General features: G+C 55.8%; 1 protein-coding gene and 1 long non-coding RNA gene across 5 annotated transcripts in view; one reads left to right on the top strand and one right to left on the bottom strand.

Annotated features, from left to right (window-relative positions):
* Positions 1 to 3200: 3200 nt before the first annotated feature.
* On the bottom strand, positions 3201 to 12237 carry LOC134471572 (uncharacterized). The gene is made up of 2 exons (XR_010041028.1): positions 11404 to 12237; positions 3201 to 6346 (listed from the first exon to the last, which is right to left on the bottom strand). It is a non-coding gene; the product is annotated as an uncharacterized LOC134471572 (long non-coding RNA).
* Anxa6 (annexin A6) overlaps positions 10793 to 20793 on the top strand; it is a 45309-nt gene continuing 35308 nt past the window's right edge. For 2 of the 4 annotated variants that reach the window (XM_063230551.1, XM_063230553.1), the window contains exons 1-2: positions 12313 to 12429; positions 19925 to 19967. In XM_063230551.1, the coding sequence (XP_063086621.1) occupies positions 19950 to 19967 (18 nt within the window). In that variant the 5' untranslated portion in view covers positions 12313 to 12429; positions 19925 to 19949. Of the gene's footprint in view, positions 10820 to 12309; positions 12430 to 19924; positions 19968 to 20793 lie in introns of those variants that run through there. The other 2 variants (XM_063230552.1, XR_010041027.1) reach the window with 2 other exon arrangements.

Below are 20793 nucleotides of genomic sequence, written 5' to 3' on the forward strand. Positions count from 1 at the left end.
CTGCTTTTCCTGGGAGAAGAAAGAGGTGGCCAGGACCTTTAAGGAATAAATTTCGGGGCCTGGGGCCCCTCAACCCTTCTGGGCTGCCTTCTCGGGTACCAGAGGACCTGGTACCTGAGGGCCTGGAGGTAGAGGACAGGGGCTGGACTGAAGGATGAGGGGGTGGGGTGGGAGGACGTGGGGGTGGTGAGAAGGCTTCTGCCTGCACAGAAGGAGCCCTGGGGTGCCCACAGGTCCCCACCCGTCCTGAGCCTTGCTCCGCACCCAGGCACAGCCAAGAGGCAGGAAGGAGGAGCTAAGGAATGGTGTAGGCAACACGAGGGCTTCTGGCCACGCAGACATGGGTGGTGGCAGGTCAGTGGCCCTGCAGATGGAGACGCCACCATCCCAGTGGGCCTGTTCCACACACAGGGTGCTCTCAGCTATGCTGGATCCGTTGGTGGCGGAGGCTGCAGGTGACACAGGGTGACCGTCATTACAGGTGCCATCTCCAGCTCAGGCACCAGGTGACCCTTTAGGCAAAAGGGAAGTGACACCTGCCAGGTCACACACGGTGACCCTTGGTGCCAAAGCTCCTTAGTGGTCAGGTTCTTCATGAAAACCTTTGTGCTCCTCAGTCCCTGGAGAGAAGCCGGGGTCCCCTTCCCTGCTGCAGAAGCACTCGAGGGAACTGGGCTCAGAACAGCATCTCCTGCCGTGCTTTGGCCCCTCCGGTTCCACAGGGGTGTCGTGAGTGCTAGGCTTGTCCCCACAGCAGGGGAAGTGCAGGTTCCATTACACAATGCTGGGAAATACTGAGTGACACAGAGGGAACCGAGACTCGGACCGCTGATGCTCCTGTGTGCATCCGTGTTCCCACTCCCTAAGGAGTGTTAGGGCCACATTTTCCAGAGAACACAGTTTTGGACAGCGGACATGTGGGAAGAATTCTCCAGTATCCGTCACTCCTGGGAGCACACTCAGGAAGATGCTGGCCTGGCCAAGCCACGGCCCCCCAAGCATCTCTACACTTCCTCCGCATGGCCTGTTGGCTGGGCCCGCAGGAGGACAGCACCAGCACGGGGAGGAGGAGGATGCAGGGATTCCTGATATCCTGGCTCAGATTTTGGGCGTTTTAGGTCCTGACCGTGGTGCTGGGCTCCTGGGTGCGGCCCCTCTGTCCCCGGTCTGCTCAGCAGCTCTGTGTGACAGCCTGGTCTCCAGCTCTGAGTGAGGGACACGCACCCCCCTGCTTTGTTCCTGTTGCCGCAGCGCCTCAAGGCCTTGCACTCACCTGAGTCCACCTTCAAGGCTCCGGCCAAGTTTCAGCTCTTCCAGGAGGTTCTTTTAGGAATTCCTAAAGCCCTCAGTGTTCAGAGCACGCTTTGGCACAGCTGCTTCCAGATGTTTGAAGGTTTTTGAAAGTTAAACATCTCCACCACCACATTTCTACTGTCACCTTGGCTGTATTTTATTTTTTTGTCTTTTTGAGACAGGATCTTACTATGCAGTTCAGGCTGGCCTTGGGCTCACTTTGTAGCCCAGGCTGGTCTCGAACTTGCAAGGATCCTCCTGCCTCAGCCCTCAGGGTGCTGGGATCACAGGTGTGTACCATGCCCTGCTTTCTACCGTCACCTTGGGAAGGTCCAGCCCATGGCATGTGCCCCAGAAACTGTATTTAGTGCCCCCAGCCCATCTCTGGTCACATCCTCACTGCCTGCCTTGGTGTAGGTGGGGGCCACTCTAGCAGTTCCTGGAAGATGACTCCTTGACCCCCTCTCTACACATGTCACCTGGTCTCACTCCACTACAGCACGTAGCAGTCCCCGCGTGACCCTGCATCCTCGCTGCTTAAATTGTCAGCCTGCAGGCCACAGAGCTCACGTCTGCTTGTCTGGAGCTGCAGTCTCAGGTCCAGGACAGTGATGGGGATGTGGTGGCCCCATAGTGATAGATAAATAAACAGAGGAGGAGCTACACCTTATCCTGGGCAAGGTCCTGAGTGGCCCCGATTGACACCAGAGGGTACCGAGGCCCAGAGGGAGCAATTGACTGCTCAGAAAAGCACTGCCAGGGTGGGGACTAGAATCCAAGGTCATCAGGCAAGCAGTGGTCCCCTTGTGCAGTGATGGCTACACCTTGGTCATCCCCCCGAACTGCCACCCCCCTGGATCCCAAAAGCAGTGCCTCTCCACCCCCCCCCGTAACCTCCCCTCCCCTCCTGTGCTGAACTGCAGCCCAGTGGATTATATCAGCACAGTGGATTAGATCAGCCCATGCTGGAAGAGATCTGTGCCCCAGGCTGGCCAAGAGGGAGCCAGCAGGCAAGCCCGTGCTTGGTGGTTGGTGACCTTCACAGGGGAGGTGTCTGTCCTGCCCACGAGGACCTCTTTGGGAGAACTCTGGGCTGGGGGTTGGCCCTGGAGGGCAGCAGGGCTGCTGATGGTTCCACAGCTGCATCGGCTTATCGAAGGGACAACATCAGGGGCTCCTCTGGGTCTGGGGGTGAGGGGAGAGAAACAAGCTGGGGGCAGATCCTTGCTTCCTGGAGTTTTATCCGCACCCAGAGGCCTTGAGCCCTCGCTCTCCCTGCTCTGCCGCACTCCGAGCTGCTCTCCTGGACGCAGGTCGCTAAGGTGGGCCTGTTGTTGTGTTCTGTGTTTAGTTCGCGGTGTGTCTGAGATCTCTTTCCCACTCTGCTCATCCTGAGACATGATGAGAGGTCCGGACTGCTTGATTCTCAGTCCCCCGACTCGCTCAGCACCTGTGGGAGCCTAAGCAGCTTGCTGGCTTCCCCTGAGACTGGACCCTCCTCGCGGGCAGTTGGGAGCCATCGCCCCATCCCGGCCTGTTTCCTAGCACTGATCAGAAGCAAATGAGACACTGGATTGAGGCCCGGGCCTGAGGAAGCAAATGTTCCCCACACTTTCAAGGCAGCTTTCACAAGTCTCGGGGCGACTCTTGGGTGCCCCGTGCAGTGAGCAGGAACTCTGGGGGCAGCTTTCCGGAGCACTGCTGTCCCACAGAACTCTCCACGCTGACGCTCGTGTGCTCGGCTTGCAGGACCACGGAGGACAATTAAAACGCAGACAGTCCAGGGAAAGGGCTGAATTCCCCCCAGCCATCCAGAGGGCGCCACCTTTAAAGCATATGTTTCTAAGGCTTTCTAGTGCCAAAAATTAATAGCTTATTAAAAATAAAATGGAACACAATAATACATATTTTAGTATTTTTTAGGAACATGTTATCATTTCATATCAGTGAACACATTGCAGAAACATTTTAAGTGATTTCTATGGTATTTTATGGTAGGAATGTATTACAAAAAATTTTTTTTTCTTTTGCAGTACTGGGGATTAAGCCCACGCATTTACACTGAGCTACATCCCTGCCCTTTTTCATTTTTGTATTTTTGCTTTTTGTTTTGAGACAAGATCCTACTAAGTTCATTAAATTTCCCAGGCTGAGCTTGATTTTGTAATCCTACTGCCTCAGCCTCCCAGAGTTCTGGGATTACAGTCCAGCCAGTGCATCTCCTTGTTAGGAATTTACGTTGTTTTACATTCTTATCTTAAACAGTTCTGAGAGTCACACCTTTTAGGGTGGCGGCAAAACAGAGCCCAGGGCCTTTACACCGAATTATATCCACAGCCCATTTTTTTGTTTTTTGTGTTTTTTTTTGTTGTTGTTATTTTTTCATTTTGGGGCAAGCTCTCAGTAAGTTGCTCAGTCTCATCTTGAATTTGAAATCTTCCTGCCTCAGCCTCCCAAAGTGCTGGGATTACAGCCTATGTCACCATGCCTGGCATAATGAATTCCCTAGAACTGCTGCTGATCCATGGAGGAGTCTTGTACATGGCCTTAGCCAAGCTTCTACCAAGATTTCAGAAGTCTTCTGGAACATTCTCTGGTAATAGGAAACTCAGTATTGAGTGTCCATAGCGGGCACTGATGGAGCCTGTGGTATCTAGAACATTAATAAGCTCCTCTAGGTGCATTTTCTTATCCCCTCCTCTAATGACTGCAAGGTCAGTATTGTTCTGGTTTTGTAAATGAAGGGCTTGAAGCGCAGGGAGCCAGCTTTCCCAAAGAGCTGTGCCACAGAGAAGGCTCGGAGCTCGAACCCGGTCAGCCTGGCTTGGGAGTGCCATCGTAACCCACAGCGGCCAGGCCAGTGCAGCCCGGCTGATATTGCTCGGAACCTGTCAGACAGCGACCCTGATCACTCACCAGGCTTTATCTGCTCGCCTCATGTTCGTCCCTCCGGAACCAAGCACATGGAGGGAACAGGGCTCAGGGCCTCGGAGCCGGGCGCCTGGTCTTTGCTCCATCAGAGCTGGCTGTGTGACCAGAACCAAACTTACTAATCTCCCAGAGCCCCGTTTTCTGCTGTTAGACAGTGAGCACAGGGCCGCCTACCTCACGGGACTGTCCCGGGCCTTCAGTGTGACGTACCCAGGAAGCCCTCGGGGGACTGTGCTCAGCGTGCTATAGGGGTTTCTTTTGCTGCTGTGACAGATCCCACAAAGCTGGTGACCAAAATGACACAGACTTCTAACCCCCGAGTTGTGGCGGTCAGATGCCCGGGGAGCGGCTCGCTGGGCTACACCAGGCCGTGAGCAGTGCCAAGGATGGACTGTGGCCCTTGCCTCTTCTGTCCCTCTTCAAGGCCAGCAGTGTTGAGCCGGGGCATCCTCTTGCCAGTCCCCCCCCTCCCCCCCCTCCTGCTCTATCCCTTCTTCCTCCTCACAGCTGTGGAGGCTGCAGCCCACACTCAGCTGGCTCCAAGGCAGGGTGGCATGGCACAGGGGCCACACTTAGAGGTGGCAGAAGGCAGCAAAGCAACAAGCGCAAAATTGGGGAAGAGCAGGCCTCTTCTCCTCCCTAATGTTGCAATCCTCCCCTCCGTCCCTCCTCTGGTGCAGGCTCAGCATTGTTTGCAAAGGACCATGGCTCCCTGCTGATTTTCTTAGTTAAACTTCTAAACTCCTCAGGTCAGCACAATGTATCAACCCTAACGCAACATTTTTCCCTTTTGATCGATTTAAACGCTGGGTGTTTTATTCATGGGGCCCCTAAGGTTGAAAATTCACTGCCAGTAGGAGGCCACACCAAAGTGAAATTAAAGCCTTGAAGGTGGATAATCAGGGGTAGTTTCCAGGCCAGAAGGCAATCCTATTTGAATCTGGCTGGGAACTCAAAACAGGAAGCCACGGAAGTTGTGAGAAGGGATCTGCTTCATTGAAAGGAGGAGACTAACAAAAATTTGAGAAGTGCCAAAATCTGGGATGACACAGAGAAAGTCCGAGTCACCTTACTGAAGACCAGGTACGGGACACCTCCCTCTGAGCCTCGATGGCGCTGGCTGAGGTGCAGCGCTTTATGTTGTTGAGCAAAGAAGCTGGATCTGACCGGTGCTGGGTTTCCTCCGGCTCGGGGTGGCTTAAACACTGAGGAGTCCTTACTCTTTGCATCATGTGCCAGTGAGTCATCCACGCTGATCCGAAGGTCATGGGAGAATTTTTGGAAACTCTAAGCCATCGTAGAGGAAAACTACCGGCCAGAGCAAATCTTGAGGAAAGATGGAAGCTCCCCACCTGGGAGCAGACCTCTGAAGGGGCCGGGCACCAGCGCCAGTGTCAGGGTTTACACACAAGCAGCAAGCACAGGCACACGTAGTTTTTAAGGACAGCAGCAGTCTTGCTGGGGCTGATGTTGCAGACTGCAAATTGCAGCCCTTGGGGAACTAGTGGGGAGGAGACACAGGACTTGGGAGTGCACGGTGCATCAGTGCTGGCTATGGACTCCTCTCCCACATTTCTCTGCCACAGTAGTGGAGAGGAACTGTTTGGAGAAGAGCAGCCCTTGCCCCAAATCTCCTCCTCTCACTGGGGCTTTTCCCGCCTGTATCCATGAGTCGCTGTCCCCCAATGCCATCTCTCTGGGCTGGCCCCTGATGCATCGAGGGTGTGAAAGGCTTACGTAGACCTGAGCACAGCTTTGCCCAGGCTCCTCTGCAGCTGGGGAGACTCTGACACCCGTGTGGTCTGAAAGCCTTGCAGCCTCTCAGCCTGCATCTGAACACGGGCTCGTGGTGAGCAGCTGGAAGAAGACCTGGCAGGTCACTAACCACTTCCCGGGACTGGACAGGGCTGTGGCTCAGATGGGAACACCTTTCACCTGCCTGTGGGTGAGGCCGGCACCTCCTCTCCAAGTGGTCCTCCAGTGGCTCAGGCCAGAACGGGAAGCAGAGGAGGATGCTGCAGAAGAAAATCCTCTTTGAGAATAGCAGGAGCCTTGGCAGACTGCAAAAACCCCCTTCAAAGGTCTGAAAGCAGTGACTGCCCACACTGAGAGCCGCGCAGACCTGTAAGGAAAACAGGAAATGCACCTAGCAATCCACCACCGAGGAATTTCAGAAAAACGGGACACTGTTCTAGGACAGCCTTGCCGCATCCTTCAGGGTTTCGAAGGTGACCTTGTCATCACAGGGGAGTACATACAGCTCCATGCGTGTTCCTGGCCCCAAAGGCTTCCCAGTAGGTAAGATGTGGAGATCCCAAGCCTTCATAGGCCTGAGCTAATGTGTGTGGCTGTGTTTCAGTTTCCAGGGGGGAAAAAAAGAGTAAAACTAAATAGGCTGGGTGTGGTGACCCATGCCTGTAATTCCAGCATTGGGGAGGCTGAGGCAGGAGGATCCTGTGAGTTTGAGACCAGCCTGGGCTACAGAGCGAGAAGTGCAGCAGTTTGAACTGCATAGCGAGACCGTGTCTCAAAAATAAAAAAGGAAAACTAAATAAATAAAAATAGTAGAAACCTGATAATGATACTATATATATATATATATATATATATATATATATATATATTCTTTGGGTTTTTTTCTTTTTCTTTACTTTCTTTTTTATTTAACACCAAATACATTTATTAGAAAAGAAGAAAGTTATGAAATATCCTCATCTTCCTTAAGAAATTAGAAATAAAAGACATAATAAAACCAAAAAAATAGAAGAAAATAATAAAGATCAGAAAACACAATTCCTTAACAAAATATCAACATGATTTTCCATACTTTCGTTTTGTTTGAGACAGGGTCTCTCTCTGCGGTTCAGGCTGATCTTGAACTCATTATATAATCCCAGCCAGCCTCAGAACTCGCAGCAATCTTCCTGCCTCGGCCTCCTGAATGCTGGGATTATAGGTTTGCGCCACCACACCTAGTAGAGAAAATATTCTTGTACAGCTATACAATCATATGTTTGTGTTTTACATTAGTGTTATAACAGGAGTCAAAAAATTTTTAAAAATCAAAGTACATACAGTTAAAGAGTCACAGTCAGCACCAAGGTGAATTTGTTGAGAAAAGAAAGCTTTTGTGCACGTATCTCAGCGTGAACCAGCGTGAGCGCCCGAGCAGCCATGTGCCTCTGTCACACCTGGGCAACTTGCACTTACACACTCGCCCAGACCAGGCCCACAAGCTTCCTGCACCACTAAGCCCCTGATGCAGGGTTACCCTGTTTCCCCCATCCGTGTTTTTGCTGTGCTTTTCCACAATCAGACACACAAACACCTTGGTGACGCTGCCTGGAGCACTGCTGCTGTAATGAGGGGCTTCCAGGATTCGTGGCCCGGAGCCCCCCGTGAGGCGGCCGTGCCATGGGGACTGGGACTGCACGTTTACCCAACAGTGCGCTCTGAGAGTGTCCCCGGGGCACTCGGGATTGGGCATGGAGTGTCCAGGATCCAGTGCTTTCCCGTCTGTCTACCTGTGAGGACATGAACTGATCTTCCTTCTGTGCACAGCAGCTTGGCAATGTTTATAAAAGTCCTAAAAATCTCCATTACTAGTTTGTCTGAAGTTCAAATTTTGGAAACAATGTCTAAGCAATGCTGAAAATATTAGAAACAACCTAAATGCCCAACAATAGGTAATTAGATAGATAAATTGTGCTAATATAATGAATTTGATGCAGTGATTTAAATTACCTTAAGAAGAATGTTTAATACATAAGATATTTTAACATCTTTTAAATAAAAAGATGTTAATAATAAGTTTTTGAAAAGACAAAAGACGATTTGCAATCAATTTCCATTTTTTCAAATAAGAGTGTAAGTGCGTTGGGGTTGGAGGTGTGGCTCAGTGGTAGGATAAGCACTCAGCTGTGCAAGGCTCTGAGCTCCATCTCCAGAAAGGTGGATGGGAGAAAGAAAGGAAGGAAAGAAGGCAGGCAGGCAAAAGGGAGGGAGGGAAAGAAAGAAGAGCCTGCCACAGAAGTTCTCCATAAACGCTGTTATGCAGATAGTTCTATAACAAAAGAGCACTCTGTTAGGAAAGTTTCAGTGCAGGCTATCTTTGGATGGTAGATGGATTAGTCAGCTTCTTTGTTCCCGAGACACAATGCCAGACACCCACAACCCAAAGAAGAGACTCAGTTTGGCTTCTGGTTTTAAGAGATTCAGTCCATGGTAGGCTGAGCCCCAGGCAGAACCATCTGGGCAGAAGAGCACGGGGGCAGCAGAAGATTTTCAGCGTGTGGTGCGCAGGAAGCGGGGAAGAACAACACCCACGAGAAAGGAGTGAGAGACCAGATAAGTTCCCAAGGTCTCACCTCCACGGCCGTCCGGACACCTCTAGAATTGTGCCTTGCTAATCCCCTGGGCAGCTCCCAAACCATGTTAAGTTGACAGAGCCAAGTTTAACTACCCTGGTAGGGTACAGCTGCTTCATTTTTGATTATTCACAATGGACACCTTTTATTAGCAGTAAGGAAAACAAAAATCGTGAGCAAAGCAACCTGTGGTGTTGGTGGGTGTGTAGGCCCTGGGGAACAAACACAGGGCAGAAATAACAATCCACTTTATATCAGGTGGGTTGGGGGGGGGGTTGGTACCGGGGATCAAACTCAGGACCTTGCACTTGGCAGGCTGGCGCTTATGCCACTGAGCTAAATCCCCAGCCCCGTCAGGTGGTTTTTAACTCCTTATTTTTCTCTCCGGTAAAGACAGGCAATCCTTCACCCCTCAGCAGGAAGGCTGGGCACTGAGAGGCCTTCAGGGCGCAGCTGCGGAGGACAGGTCCCCCTGGCTGTATTAGAAGAGCTCCTTGGGCTGCTTAAGTAGGGAACACAGAGGAAGGAGCTGGCAGAACTGGGAACGGCCAGCAGGTGGCAGGATCCAACCGTGTCCAGCTTGGGGTGTGGGGCAGCCTGAATCCAGTTTGAATTGCTAGAATCAGCCTGAACCAAGGCTCAGCTGGAGGAGGTGAGAAGGTCCGAGGCCCAAGCCGAGGTTCTGCCTGAAATCTGGGCCCCTCGTCTTTCTCTTCCTCATGGGCCGAAACCTTGAAGCCCTCTGCTGGCTGCTTCCTAGAGAGCCAGGCTCTGGGACACCTGCATTCCCTCCTCCAGCCTCCTGTGCTCTGGTGACTGACTTTCTCATGTCTGTCCTAGAGGCAAGGCCTAGTCCTCCCCTCGATGCGCTGTCTTTCTGCCCTGCCAGCTCCTCTTGGGCCTTTGCTCTGAGAGCAAGAGAATCCTTCACCCGCAGCGTCAGGACCCAGCCCAGGCTCCCAGTGCCCCCCAGCTAGGAGCAGCGCTGGGCTCTGCTGGCCACGCCCTCTCTGGAGTACCTTCCCCCCTTCCCCATCTGGCTTCCTCCCAGCTCCTGCAGGTACAAGCCTAGTTCTCAGCAGCACAGTATCTGGAGTGTGCAGATCTGACCCTGAGTTCTCCTCGCCCTGGGGACCTCCGCTCCTGAACTCAAGACTTTCATCCAACTGCCTCTGTGACATCTGCCCCGGGTACCTACTAGAGCCCTTGGAGGCTGAGTGTGGTGGCCCACGCCTGTGGTCCCAGTTACTGGGAAGTCAGAGGCAGGAGGATCAAAATTGCCAAACTAGCCTGGGCAATTTAGTGTGACTGCCTCAAAATAAAATACAGAAGAGGGCTGGTGGTGGAGCACTCTGCTGTCAGGTGTGGCCAGGCTTCAGTCCCCAGCACAGAGCAAGGTGGGGACACCGCCGTGCTCCTTCATGGCAAGCAGTGACCCCCAGGGGTGGGGCGTCAGACACGTACAGAGTCTGGGTTTAGTTCCTATCCCCAGCAATGAAAAAGAAAAACATTGAACGTAGAATTACCGTACGGCCATACCAACTTTAGTCCTACAGAACCAAAGAAAACCAGAAACAATTTTTCCCCCAAAAGTTCACAGCAGCCAAAAGTAGAAACTTTTTTTCAGTAAATAAAATGTGTATTTATACAACAGACCATCCCTCAGCCACAGAAATAAACGAAGTCCTGCCACACGCAACCATGTGGGCCAGCTTTGACAGCAGATGAAAACAAAGGCCAGGCGTAAACGGCCTGGGCACACCGCGGAATCCACATCGGAGGGAACTATTCAAGGTGGCTCACTCCTTACGTGGGTGCAGGACCGAACACACTGCCAGGCTGGCAGGGAGAGTGCGGGGCGGTGCCTGCCTAGGGTGTGAGGTGTGGGCTTCTAGTCCCCGGTGTCTGGAACCAGAGGGGCACAGCGCTTGCACAGGCATCTCCCTCCTTTGTCAGGCAGCAGCTCCCCAGTAACTCAGAGTAAAGGACAAAGTCCCTGCAGGACACCAGCCGGCCTCTGTCCCTCCCCGCTCTCTGCCTGCTCCTGCCCCAACTGCCCCTGCCGCTCCCCACAGATCCGGGTGTGCCCCCCCCCCACGCCGGGAGGCCCCTGCCTGGGACACGAACTCCACCAGGACAGAGATCTCTGTTAAAATCGTGCCCAGCGAGTGTTTATGACAGGGACTACCAGGACCAAATGTGACACTGCCAGTAAAATGCTTACAAAGGTACGTGGCTGGTAGAACGCGCCCCTAACACTCAGGGAGACCCGCCTCCGCCCTCCTGGGCCCCCCCTCCCCCGCCACTGTTTCACCCTACAGCTGACCGCATTTTATGCAGGTACGGTTACTCTGCGCTCTCCCCGCGGGTCCACCCTTCTTGCTGGTTGCGATTTAGAGGGCGGACTGGTGGTGGAGTGCACGGCTGTCAGGCGTGGCCTAGGTTCAACCCCCAGTGCAGAGCGAGGTGGGGGACCCCGCTGTCCTTCACCGCAAGCAGTGACCCCCAGGGTGGGGCGACCCAGCGCTGCCCGCAGGAGCCTGGACAGCTGGACTTCCCCTGTCCCCACGCAGACAGCTCCCCCCACCCCGCCCCAGCAAGCCCAGCACGCAGCTCCAGGGCTCGCCTCTCCGCGCTCAGCCTCCAGCCTGGCTCCTCCTGGGGGCTGGAGCCACTCAGTCAGAGGCCAACACTGGACGGGACCCACCTGCCCGGCCGTCAGGGTTTCAACACCGCCGCCACCCCCAGAGGTTCCCCGAAACAGCGGAAGCCTCTCTGTTTGCTGAGGGCGCGGGCCAGTGTGTTCTCTCACCTGGGGGCCTGGCTTGCCAGGGCCACAGGATGCCAGAGGACAGCTTTTCCAGCCAGGTCTCCCTGTTAGAAGCTTCCGGCTCCAAGGCCAGCACTCGGCAGGCTGTGCGGGCTTTGCAAAAGCTGCGAGCGCCTGCCTCCCGGTGCGCAACCTGGACCTCAGCGCTGTGAAACCTCTGGCTCGCGGAGCCCCGCGGAACTGACCGCTGGGCGGAAACCCCAGGGTGAAAGCTGGACAGTGTCTTTCCACAAAACCAGGACTTCCGCGAGAGCTAGGAATGCATCTCTCCCTCCCAGGGGAGGACCAAAAGCCCCTGGGGAGGGGGACAAAATTCTCTCTTCCCTCTGGATCCCCAAAGAATTTGTTATTTCTCAGCGCAGCCCCGGAGCCCTGCCCCCCAGCAACGCAGACCCGGGAGCCAGGCAAGGGCAGCCCCACAGAGGCACCCGGCACAGGTTCGAATCCCAGGCCACCACCGCCCAGCCTGCGACCCTGGTCAAGTCCGTCTCCTCCCGACTGTCCTTCCCTGGACAGAGGGTAAATAGCGCCAGTGACGCAGGGGCTGCTGAGGCGTGAACCCTGATCAGGCAGAGAAGGTGCTTGCTTGGCCTCGATTTTGGCAGAGTTCAGGGTTCTGTTTTTCAACCAAGCTTTGGTGAGTCGCAGGGATTTGGGGAGAAAGTGCACAGCTCTGGGGGTCAGGACCCCGGAGGGCCGGGCACCTCGGCCACCCCACCCGCTGCCCCGCCCGCCGGATCTCGGGTCTGGGGCTGAAAGCCGCCCCCGCCCCCGCGGCGCGGTGACATTCTAAGATTCCAAAGGCGACCGGCTGGGCGCGGGGTGGGGGTGCAGGGCGCGGGGTGGGGGCCGGGCCTGATTGGCTCGGGGCGCGGGCGGGGAGGCGGGCGGGCCTGATTAGCCGGGGCGCGCCACGTGGCCGGCTCGGTCTCCCCGCCCCTGCGGCTCCGCCGGGCTAACGGGCTCCGACCCGCAGCTGCGTCCGCCGCCCAGCGAGAGGCCTGCGTGGTGAGTGACTGCGGCCGTAGGGCCCCGGGGACCCGCCAGGCGCCCGGGCGCAGGCGAGCGCACCCCTGCAGGCCCGGGAAGGGCGCGCGCAGTGGGGCTCGCGGGGTGCAGGGCACGGCCACCCGAGGGCATCGCGGACCGGGCGGATGCGGGGTGGAGGGGAGCCCGGCACTGCGGAGGGTGTGGCCCGGGCTGCTGAGGGAGGTTGTCCGCGTGAGGACAGGTGAGGTCCAGCTGCCCGGGCTCCTCCTGGCACGCTGGGTCACCCCCACTCCCCCAGGTCAATGATTGCAGTGAAGGAGGTCGGCAGGTTTCCCCACACCTCGCCCTGCACTGGCCATACGTAACAGCTAAGTCTCCACCAACCACTTCTGTATTTTATTTTGAGGCAAAGTGACGCCAAATTGCCCTGGCTATCCTGAAATTTTGATCCTCCTGCCTCAGCCTTCCCAGTAGCTGGGCTCACAGGCGTGGGCCACCACACCCAGCTTCCAAGGGCTCTGTGACTCCCAGAGCGCCACCCTTTCAGGCTGTGCCAGCTGCAGTCTGTGCCTTCCCAGAGGACGTTTGGGGACCTCAGGGACCTCCCACTATGCTAGCTAGCTAGCATGGAGGGAAGTATCCTGCCCCAAATCCCAGCTCCTCCAACAACTTGCACTGCGACCTTGAGCCGATCCCCTCTCTGAGCCTCCTTCCTGGTCCAGAGCGGTGAACCGGGCCCCCCTCGGACGAAACAGTGGCCCTGTAAGCTGCCAGGACCCATTACAGGCGTGAGACTCTGGATCGCAGGGTGGAATTCCTAGGCCAAGGCTCATAAGGCCCTGGAAGGGGACCGCAAGGGGACTAAGAGCCCTGCAGGGAGTCTGGTCCCCCCAGGCCTCCTCCCTGGGCCTCCTCCTCCCCGCTTTTGTGTAAACCCTGGTGGGTCTTCCTGACAAGTCCAAATTTGGACATATAGCTTGGGCTTGTGTGAGGGCTGTTTTCCCAAAATCTGTTTTTCCTTTCCCGCGCCCCACCCGCATTTCCTCTCCTCATACCGATGTGCTGCTTGTTAGGGGCGGGGGTGCACACCTGTGGTCCCAGCACTCTGGGGCTTTGGGGCAGGAGGGTGGATTGAAAGTTCAAGTCCAGCGACTCAGGGAAACCCTGCCTCAAGATTTTAAAAAAACACAGAAAAAGTGTGGCCTCCACGCCCCGCTCCCCTCACCCCATTCAGGCCTCAGTAGGGGGAGGGGATCCCGCACATGGTTGGCCCTTCAGAGTGTTTGCCAGGCCCTGGGGACCCCAACCTGTAGCTGGCCTTGAGAGTAGAGGCCAGAGCTTGCAGGGAAGTGGGGTACAGTTCCAGATGAGCTGGGGTCCTTGGACAAACCCCATGTGTCTCTGGTCCCATATACCCACAGCGAAGTGCTAAGTGGACGCTAGTTCCCGTGCTGGTGCCCTGCACTGTCCGGAGATTAGGATTCTGGGAATCGGGTGGGGCCGGTGGGGGAGGGAGGCTAGGCCGCCGCCCCCCTCTGCAGCTGTCCGGGTCACTCATTCTGCTTCGATTTCTGCCCTTTGTTCCCAGCAGCTTCCGCTGGGACACAGAGCATCACTGCGTTTCTGGGTGAGGGACAGCTGTGGCCGGGACAGAGTACGAGCCTGCAAAGGAGGCGCCACCCCAGGGTGGGGGTCGGGCTGGGCTCCCGAGGCCCGTGGCGCTGGGGCGGTTGCTGCGGTGCTGGCTCGGTGCCCACAGCAGACGGCCGCACTGCAGAGCAGGCTCCAGCCCTGGCCTCGGCTGCACCCCCAGCCCGCGCCCTGGCACACCACCCTTCGGGCCTCAGTTTCCCGCTCTCTAGGGAGCAAAGGTGTGCGCAGGGCACCGGACTGGCGTGGTGGGGTGGGTCTTGAGGCCCTTCTTGCTGTGCCCTATTGGCATTTCTCTCCCAGATGCTTCCGGGGTGGGGGACCAGCCCAGGATGTGGTCTCCGCACTGATTCCAGAGCAGCCCCGGCGGGCAGAGGCCCGGAAGTGAGTGTGGCCAGGTTGTGAACCGGACCGGTTTCCTTTCTTCTGGGTTTGAGAGCCCTGGTGGAGACTGGCTAGGAGGAAGGACTGACTGTTGGTGGCCTATTGTGCGCTGGGCTTGAGGTCCTAGGATTGAACCCAGGATTTCTCCCAAGTTTATTTTATTTTGAGACAGGATCCTGCTAGATTACTCTGATGGGGCTCAAACCTGCCTCAGTCTCCCAGAGTGCTGGAGTTACCGGGTGCATCACCACGTCCTGCCATAGGTTCTTCAAAAGCTCAGGTCACTCCTCCATCAAAGACAGGATGGAAGTGATCACTTAGTGAGGCAGCCAGGTGACAGACAGCAGGGTGCCTCCCACTGTCATCTCAGAAGCGCATGGTGCCCGAGGGTGCAGGTGACCCGGGCCTCAGGCTTCTCTCCTGGGGGGGGGGTCCTAGGGCTCTTTAAATAATAAGTGAAACGGTAACCGCCATTGTTTGTTGAGCCCTTAGGACTCAGGCACTGGCGAACCTGGGTGAGCCAGGGCCGTTACCACTTTGCACTTGTGATGCTAGAGAAGTAGGGATGCTTGCAGCCTGTTACACGTTGAGCTTCCTCCGGTCGGTTTGCCCCTGGCCACCACATCACCAGGGAGACCGCAGCAAAGTTCAAGGCCTGCCCAGGGCCGCCCAGCTACTAACCTTCAGACTCCAGGTTCCCCTGGGACATCAAACACCCCGGTGCACCCCCACCTCTTGCAAAAGTAACCTGAGCTGAATTCGTACCCAGGCAGACCCTTTCCACCCTGGGGCAGCTGGCAACCCCCCAGGTGCTTTCCAGTCCAAATCAATGGCCTGGGTCGGAATGGGAAAGGCACTGCACTCTAAGAAACCCGAGCATCGGGAGCCCAGCCAGGGCCAGGGATGCTGCTGCCAGGAAGTTGAATTTTTGAGACAGGGTCTCAGTATGTAACGCAGGCTGGCCTTGAACTCACTATGTAGGTAAAGTGGCCTCAAACTCACAGTGATCCTCCAGCCTCAGCCTCCCAAATGCTAGGATTATAGGCCTGTGCCACCACATCCCGCTAACTTTTTAAATCCTTTTCTATGCTGGCTGTAGAATGAGGAGTAAGTACAACTTGATGATTCCATTTTTTCTCCCATTTTTTTTCTATGATTTTTCAAGGGTGTCACTAAAGAAAATTTTTCACAGGCACTCAGTAAAAGTTTCAGCCGACGATCTGGTAGAGCCCTTTGTGCTTATGGGGGAAGGACAGCTGCGTAGGAGTGCAGCATGGAAGCCTGGGCGGTAATTAGGCAGTAAATTCTCCAGAAGGGTAACATCATGACGCACACAGACATAGAAACGCTATGTCTAAGTGCAGATTTTATTCTACTATTAACCAGACAGATGCTAATGACCAGCTCAAAAGAGAAGCAGTAGTAGGTTTATAGCGAAAGGAATATGTAATTAGAGGCAAAACTGGTTTTTCCACCTGAGGGGGAGGGGAGGCTAGGGACTGGTGAGCATTAACATCTGTTATCTGCAACTTCCTGAGCTATAAATAGCCTCGCAGGAAAGCCTGAAGGCCAGGAACCCAGAAGGGTTCCCTTTAAGGTAAGGGCGTTTCCCCCTGCAATCTTAGGGAGGCTGGCAGCTTCCATCTAACGGTAAATCCAGTGTGCTTCACCAAACCCGCGCAAGGGAACCGGGATCCCAAACGGGAGAAATGCATTTCTCATGGCTTCCTGGAGGAGGCGGCATCTGAATCCCACGGAGAACAGTGGTGCTCAGCTGCCTGGACAGACTATGTGCATCAGAATCATCCAGGGAAACTTCTAGAAATTACCAGAGCCCAAGTCTCACGCCACAACCATTGTGTCCATCTCTGAGTTGGCCTTTGGTGATTTGGACGAAGTCCCCAGCTTTGAGCAGCATTGTCAAGGCCCTCAAAGTGGAGTAGAAAATACTGAGGCACTGGCACTCAGGAGGCTGAGGCAAGAGGGTTGCCAAGAGGTCGGGCCAGCCTGAACCCCACAGTGAGATGCTGTGTCCAAAAAAATACAGGGAAAAAGTGCAGGTGGAGGGCGCGGCAGGGGCAGGTTGGGGTGGACAGGGCACTTTGAGTGTGTGCTGGGGGTGTGCTCAAGGTGGGCGGTGAGAGAGGACAATGAGGAGGGAAACTGAGGGAAGAGGGCTGGCCTCGAAGTCCTGAGAGCAAGACGTGACCTGGAATGACAGCCCTCTGCACACCCACAAGGCACAGGGTACAAGATGGTCATTATTCTCTGCCCCCGAATGTCTATATAACTGTAATCTGCATTGCAGAGATTCACAGGGTAAGCACGCAGGTTTATTTATGTGCAAAAGCTCAAAGCCAGGCACAGAGGGGGTGAGGCGCCAGCACCTTCCACCCACAGAGGGACAGGGCTGGGGGCCCAGGGAGCAAGGGTGGTCTTGTTTTGCAAAGAAGTCTCCAGATAAACCGCCTGGCCTGTGGGCCCCTCTGTCTGGGCCAGGTGTCACACCCCAGATGCTTCCTCTGACTGGCGAGGTGGTGGGGTGGTGTGCACCTGAGATCCCAGCACTGCCAGAGGCTGAGGCAGGAGTACAAGCCCTGGCTGGGCAATTTGAAGGCTTAGAAATTTCTGACCACATCATAAACAGGGCTGGGGTTGTCGCTCAGTGCAGCTCCAAAGCAAAATTAAAACCAAAAACTGCAACCAAATCACTTCATGCAGAAAGAACGGGAGGTAAAAACACCTGCGTCTGCTGTTATGGATGCTGCAGGGGCTGACTTTTTTTTTACTAAAAGGACAGATTCATGGAGCCTGTCTTTTGTCTGCAGAGGTCTGCAGTTTCTTTTTTTTTTTTTTTTTTTTTTTTTTTGTCTTTTTCCTTTTTATCAGTACCAGGGATCGAACTCACGACTGCCTGCTTGCAAGGCAGGCGCTTATGCCGCTGAGCTAAATCCCCAGCCCAGAGGTCTGCAGTTTCTCTGAATAACTATTTTAAAATGTGCCAAAGAAACACATATATACTTGGGTAGGATGTTTCCTGTCCCGCAGGAACCTGAGCGAATTTTTTTTGCACAGTCTTCGGGTAACCTGAAAACCCGTTGAGATGGCCATCCCAGGGCAGCAGAGACAAGTTGCGGAGCTCACCCGAGGTCCTGAGCCAGGAACGTGCAGTGCCAGGGTTTGAACTTAGGGACCTTGCTTGCGTCCACCCCAAGACCCCGCTATCATCACAGAGATGGGCCTTCTCAGGACGCAGGCAGACTTTACCCCGTCCAGCTGGAGAGGGCACCTGCTCCTCCCAGACTCAGTCTTGAGTCCAAAAGGGAAGGAAGGGACCATGAGGGTCACAGGCTGAACGACAGGGCAGTGGGTGGCCGCACAGCACAGTGCTGCTCCAAGCTCTACCATGGAGCAGTGACATGCTGAGCCCTGGGGCCCCGGGCTTCTGGCAGAAGAGAGGCCCCGTGTTCTGGTCTTAAGGTGATGAAGCGTGTTGTGGGGGGAAGGATGGAAGGGAATCCCACGGTCTGGGATTCCTTGTGGAAATTTTGGGTGAAAGCCTCCTTGCAAGTCAGCTATGGACCCTGCAAAGAAGTATCAAGGTGTGTTGTCCTCCTTGGTAGGAGGACCGAGGCCAGAGAGGAACTTGTTTGTCTGAGGTCCTGTGGGGCCGGGCCGGGGGCCAGGCCCTGGAACTTTTCCTGCTGTCCCGTGCAGTCAGGACCCTGGCCCTGTGGGGCTTGCTGGGGCCTGGTGTTGCCAGGCAAGTGCTGGCTGCTATCTCAGGCCCTGGCTCTGCCCTCTTCCTCAAGATGCCTCTATCCCATCTCGGAGGAGAAGACTCGAGTTGGGAGCCATTGGGGCCTCGCCTGGATTCTAGAGCAGTGTGCAGAATGCAGGTAGGGAGCTAAGGCTTGCTGGGAGGCTGTTTGAGAGCCAGAAGGCTCGAGGCCCCTCCTTGGAGCCTGGTCTCCTTGGACGGGGCCTCTGGTCCAGATGGGCCTGGGTGGCAGCCAGCAGCTGAAGTTTCCAGCAATACGGCCAGAGGAGAATGCTCCAGGGTGCAGGTGACAGGCCTCAGCCGCCTTCCCCGGCTTCATTCCCTTCCTGTCTCTGCTGGCCTTGGGGTTTCCTCCCCTCCGGCCCCCCTGGCCCAGGCTTGGGGTTCCTGGAGCTGGCTCGCAGCCCAGTTTCGGGGTTGGTGTCAGTCGCCCAGCACACACGCTGCAGGAGTGTGGTTTCCGTTTCCTGGGGAGAGCTGCATGTTTGTACCAAGGGGCCCCTGGTCACCAGGGCAACGCCGGGGTTCCCCGAGCTGAGCCGAGCTACGTGTACAGGCCGATCTCTGACCACTATCCTCCCTGACTGCATCTCCAAGGACTTGCATTCAGGTAGCCGGGCTTGTGGCAGACATGACAGAGCCCTGCCCTCGGCCTCCCAGGGGTACTGTTCAGCCAGAAGGAACCGGCCCGGAGGTGCCGGTGCTGATGCCTCCAGCAGCCTGTGGGGCAGGACAGGGAAAGGCCCAGTTTCAGTGTGAGATGACCCTGACCTCAGAAGGGAGCTAATAAGTGACAAAGCGAGCATCAAGTCCAGGTCTGCCGGGCTGGAGAAGCCACTTCCTATCCGCCGTGTCACTCTGTGCCCCATGACCCCAGGGACAGAGCTGTGTGGGTGGGCGTGGGGCTGGCTTCCTCGCTGAGATCCTCCTCAGCTTGGCAGGAGCAGGTGATATCAGGGAGCACGGAGCTGGCACGTCTGTCCTCGTCGCCTCTCCTAGTTCTGTCCCCTTTGGCCTGATTTGCTATTTTCATTTTTCAAAAGCAACGCAGGGCCGCGCACAATGACTCACGCCCATGAGCCCAGCTGCCCAGGAGGCCTAAGAGGGATCGCTGTAGGTTAGAGACCAGCCCGGGCAGCCTAGGGAGCCCCTATCTCAAAGTGAGCTGAGAGGGCTGGGCCAAGAGGGCCGGGGCCGTAGCTCGATGCTCCTGGAGTTTAGTCTGCAGAGCTTTAAAAGAAAGAAAAGCTGAGAAGAGAGGCGGATCATGTGGGCTCACAGAGCCCCCACAGCCGCAGCCCCATGTCGCCTTGTACGCCAGGCTGTGCCATCACTCACATCTTTGCCTTTATGCTGCTGCCCTGTGCAGCAGCCCAGCTGCACGCACATCTCCTTCCTCAGTTTCCTCCTCTGTCAGGCGGGGTAGGAGGCCTGGAGGGCTGCCCTGGGGACTGAGGAGAGCTTTGGGGAAGCCCCCACGGATGCAGTGGCCTCTGGGCTGCCCTTCCTCTGTGTCTTTTCTAGCTAGCATGGCTGCCTGGAGGCCCTGAGTCCCTGCAGGGTCCTCTGAAGCAATGGGGCTGGCCGGGAGCCTGGACTTCGGGTGTGATTTAACCCGCAGGGCTGTGAGCAGCGGGTGAAGAGAATCGGGGAGGAGCAGAGCGCGGGGATCTCACGGGCTCTCTTTCTTCTCCACAGTGGCTTCTGCTGCCAAACCGAGACCATGGCCAAACCTGCACAGGTAAGGGGCCTCCCTCTCCCTCAGATTGTGCTCTGCCTTTCCTGGGCCCCAGGTTCCCCTAGACTTAGGGTCCAGGGCCACTGAGGCTGCCACAGAGGCCTCTCCCACCTTCAGCCTGGAGGATGAGGAAACGGTCTCAGGTCCTGTCACAAGACAGTTCCTCACCAGTCCGGGTCACCAGCAACTACGCAGTAGCCCAAGCAGAAAGGCATGCATGTTGGCTTCTGTGACTGAGAAGTGCAGGGCTTCAGGTCTGACTGGATCCAGGGGTCCAGATGATAGTTTTTGTTCTCCATGAACAAGCTTCCTCTGGGTAGCTTCATTCCCTGAAACATGAGTCACCAGCAGCTTTGGGCTTCCATTCCCTGTCTCAGGCCAAGGGAAAACAGCATGTAACCTGTCTCCAGTGATTCCAGGGCAAGTCCCATATTCTGTTCCCTTTGGCTGGGCCTCAGGGACTCACTCTTGCTTGGAGCAGGACGTTCACTTGGTCTCACCTGAACTGCAAGGCCGGGGAAGGAAAGGGACACTGAACCGGCAGAGCAGTAAGGGTCTTCCTTGCTTGTGAGGTGGAGACGGTCCCTGGTGCACCCACTGGGGTTGAACCCCTGGCTGGGAAGACTCCAGCCTCCATCTCGTGCCCTGTCACTCTGCAGGGGAGTGGAATCGGGGCGCTTTTCCATCTGCATAGGTGAGGGTCAGGCCTCTGTAGCCACCACGAGGGTCACACTGTGTCCAGGCTTGTCTAGAAGTGGCCCCTTTAGCTGGCCTTACAGAAGGCGGTCAGATCAGCGAGGGGCCCTGGGAAGGAAAGCAAGCTGTAATC

Source organism: Cavia porcellus, unplaced genomic scaffold (assembly GCF_034190915.1).
Source record: "Cavia porcellus strain 051 isolate PalLab524CR breed Dunkin Hartley unplaced genomic scaffold, mCavPor4.1 scaffold_19, whole genome shotgun sequence".
NCBI classification, from domain to species: domain Eukaryota; kingdom Metazoa; phylum Chordata; class Mammalia; order Rodentia; family Caviidae; genus Cavia; species Cavia porcellus.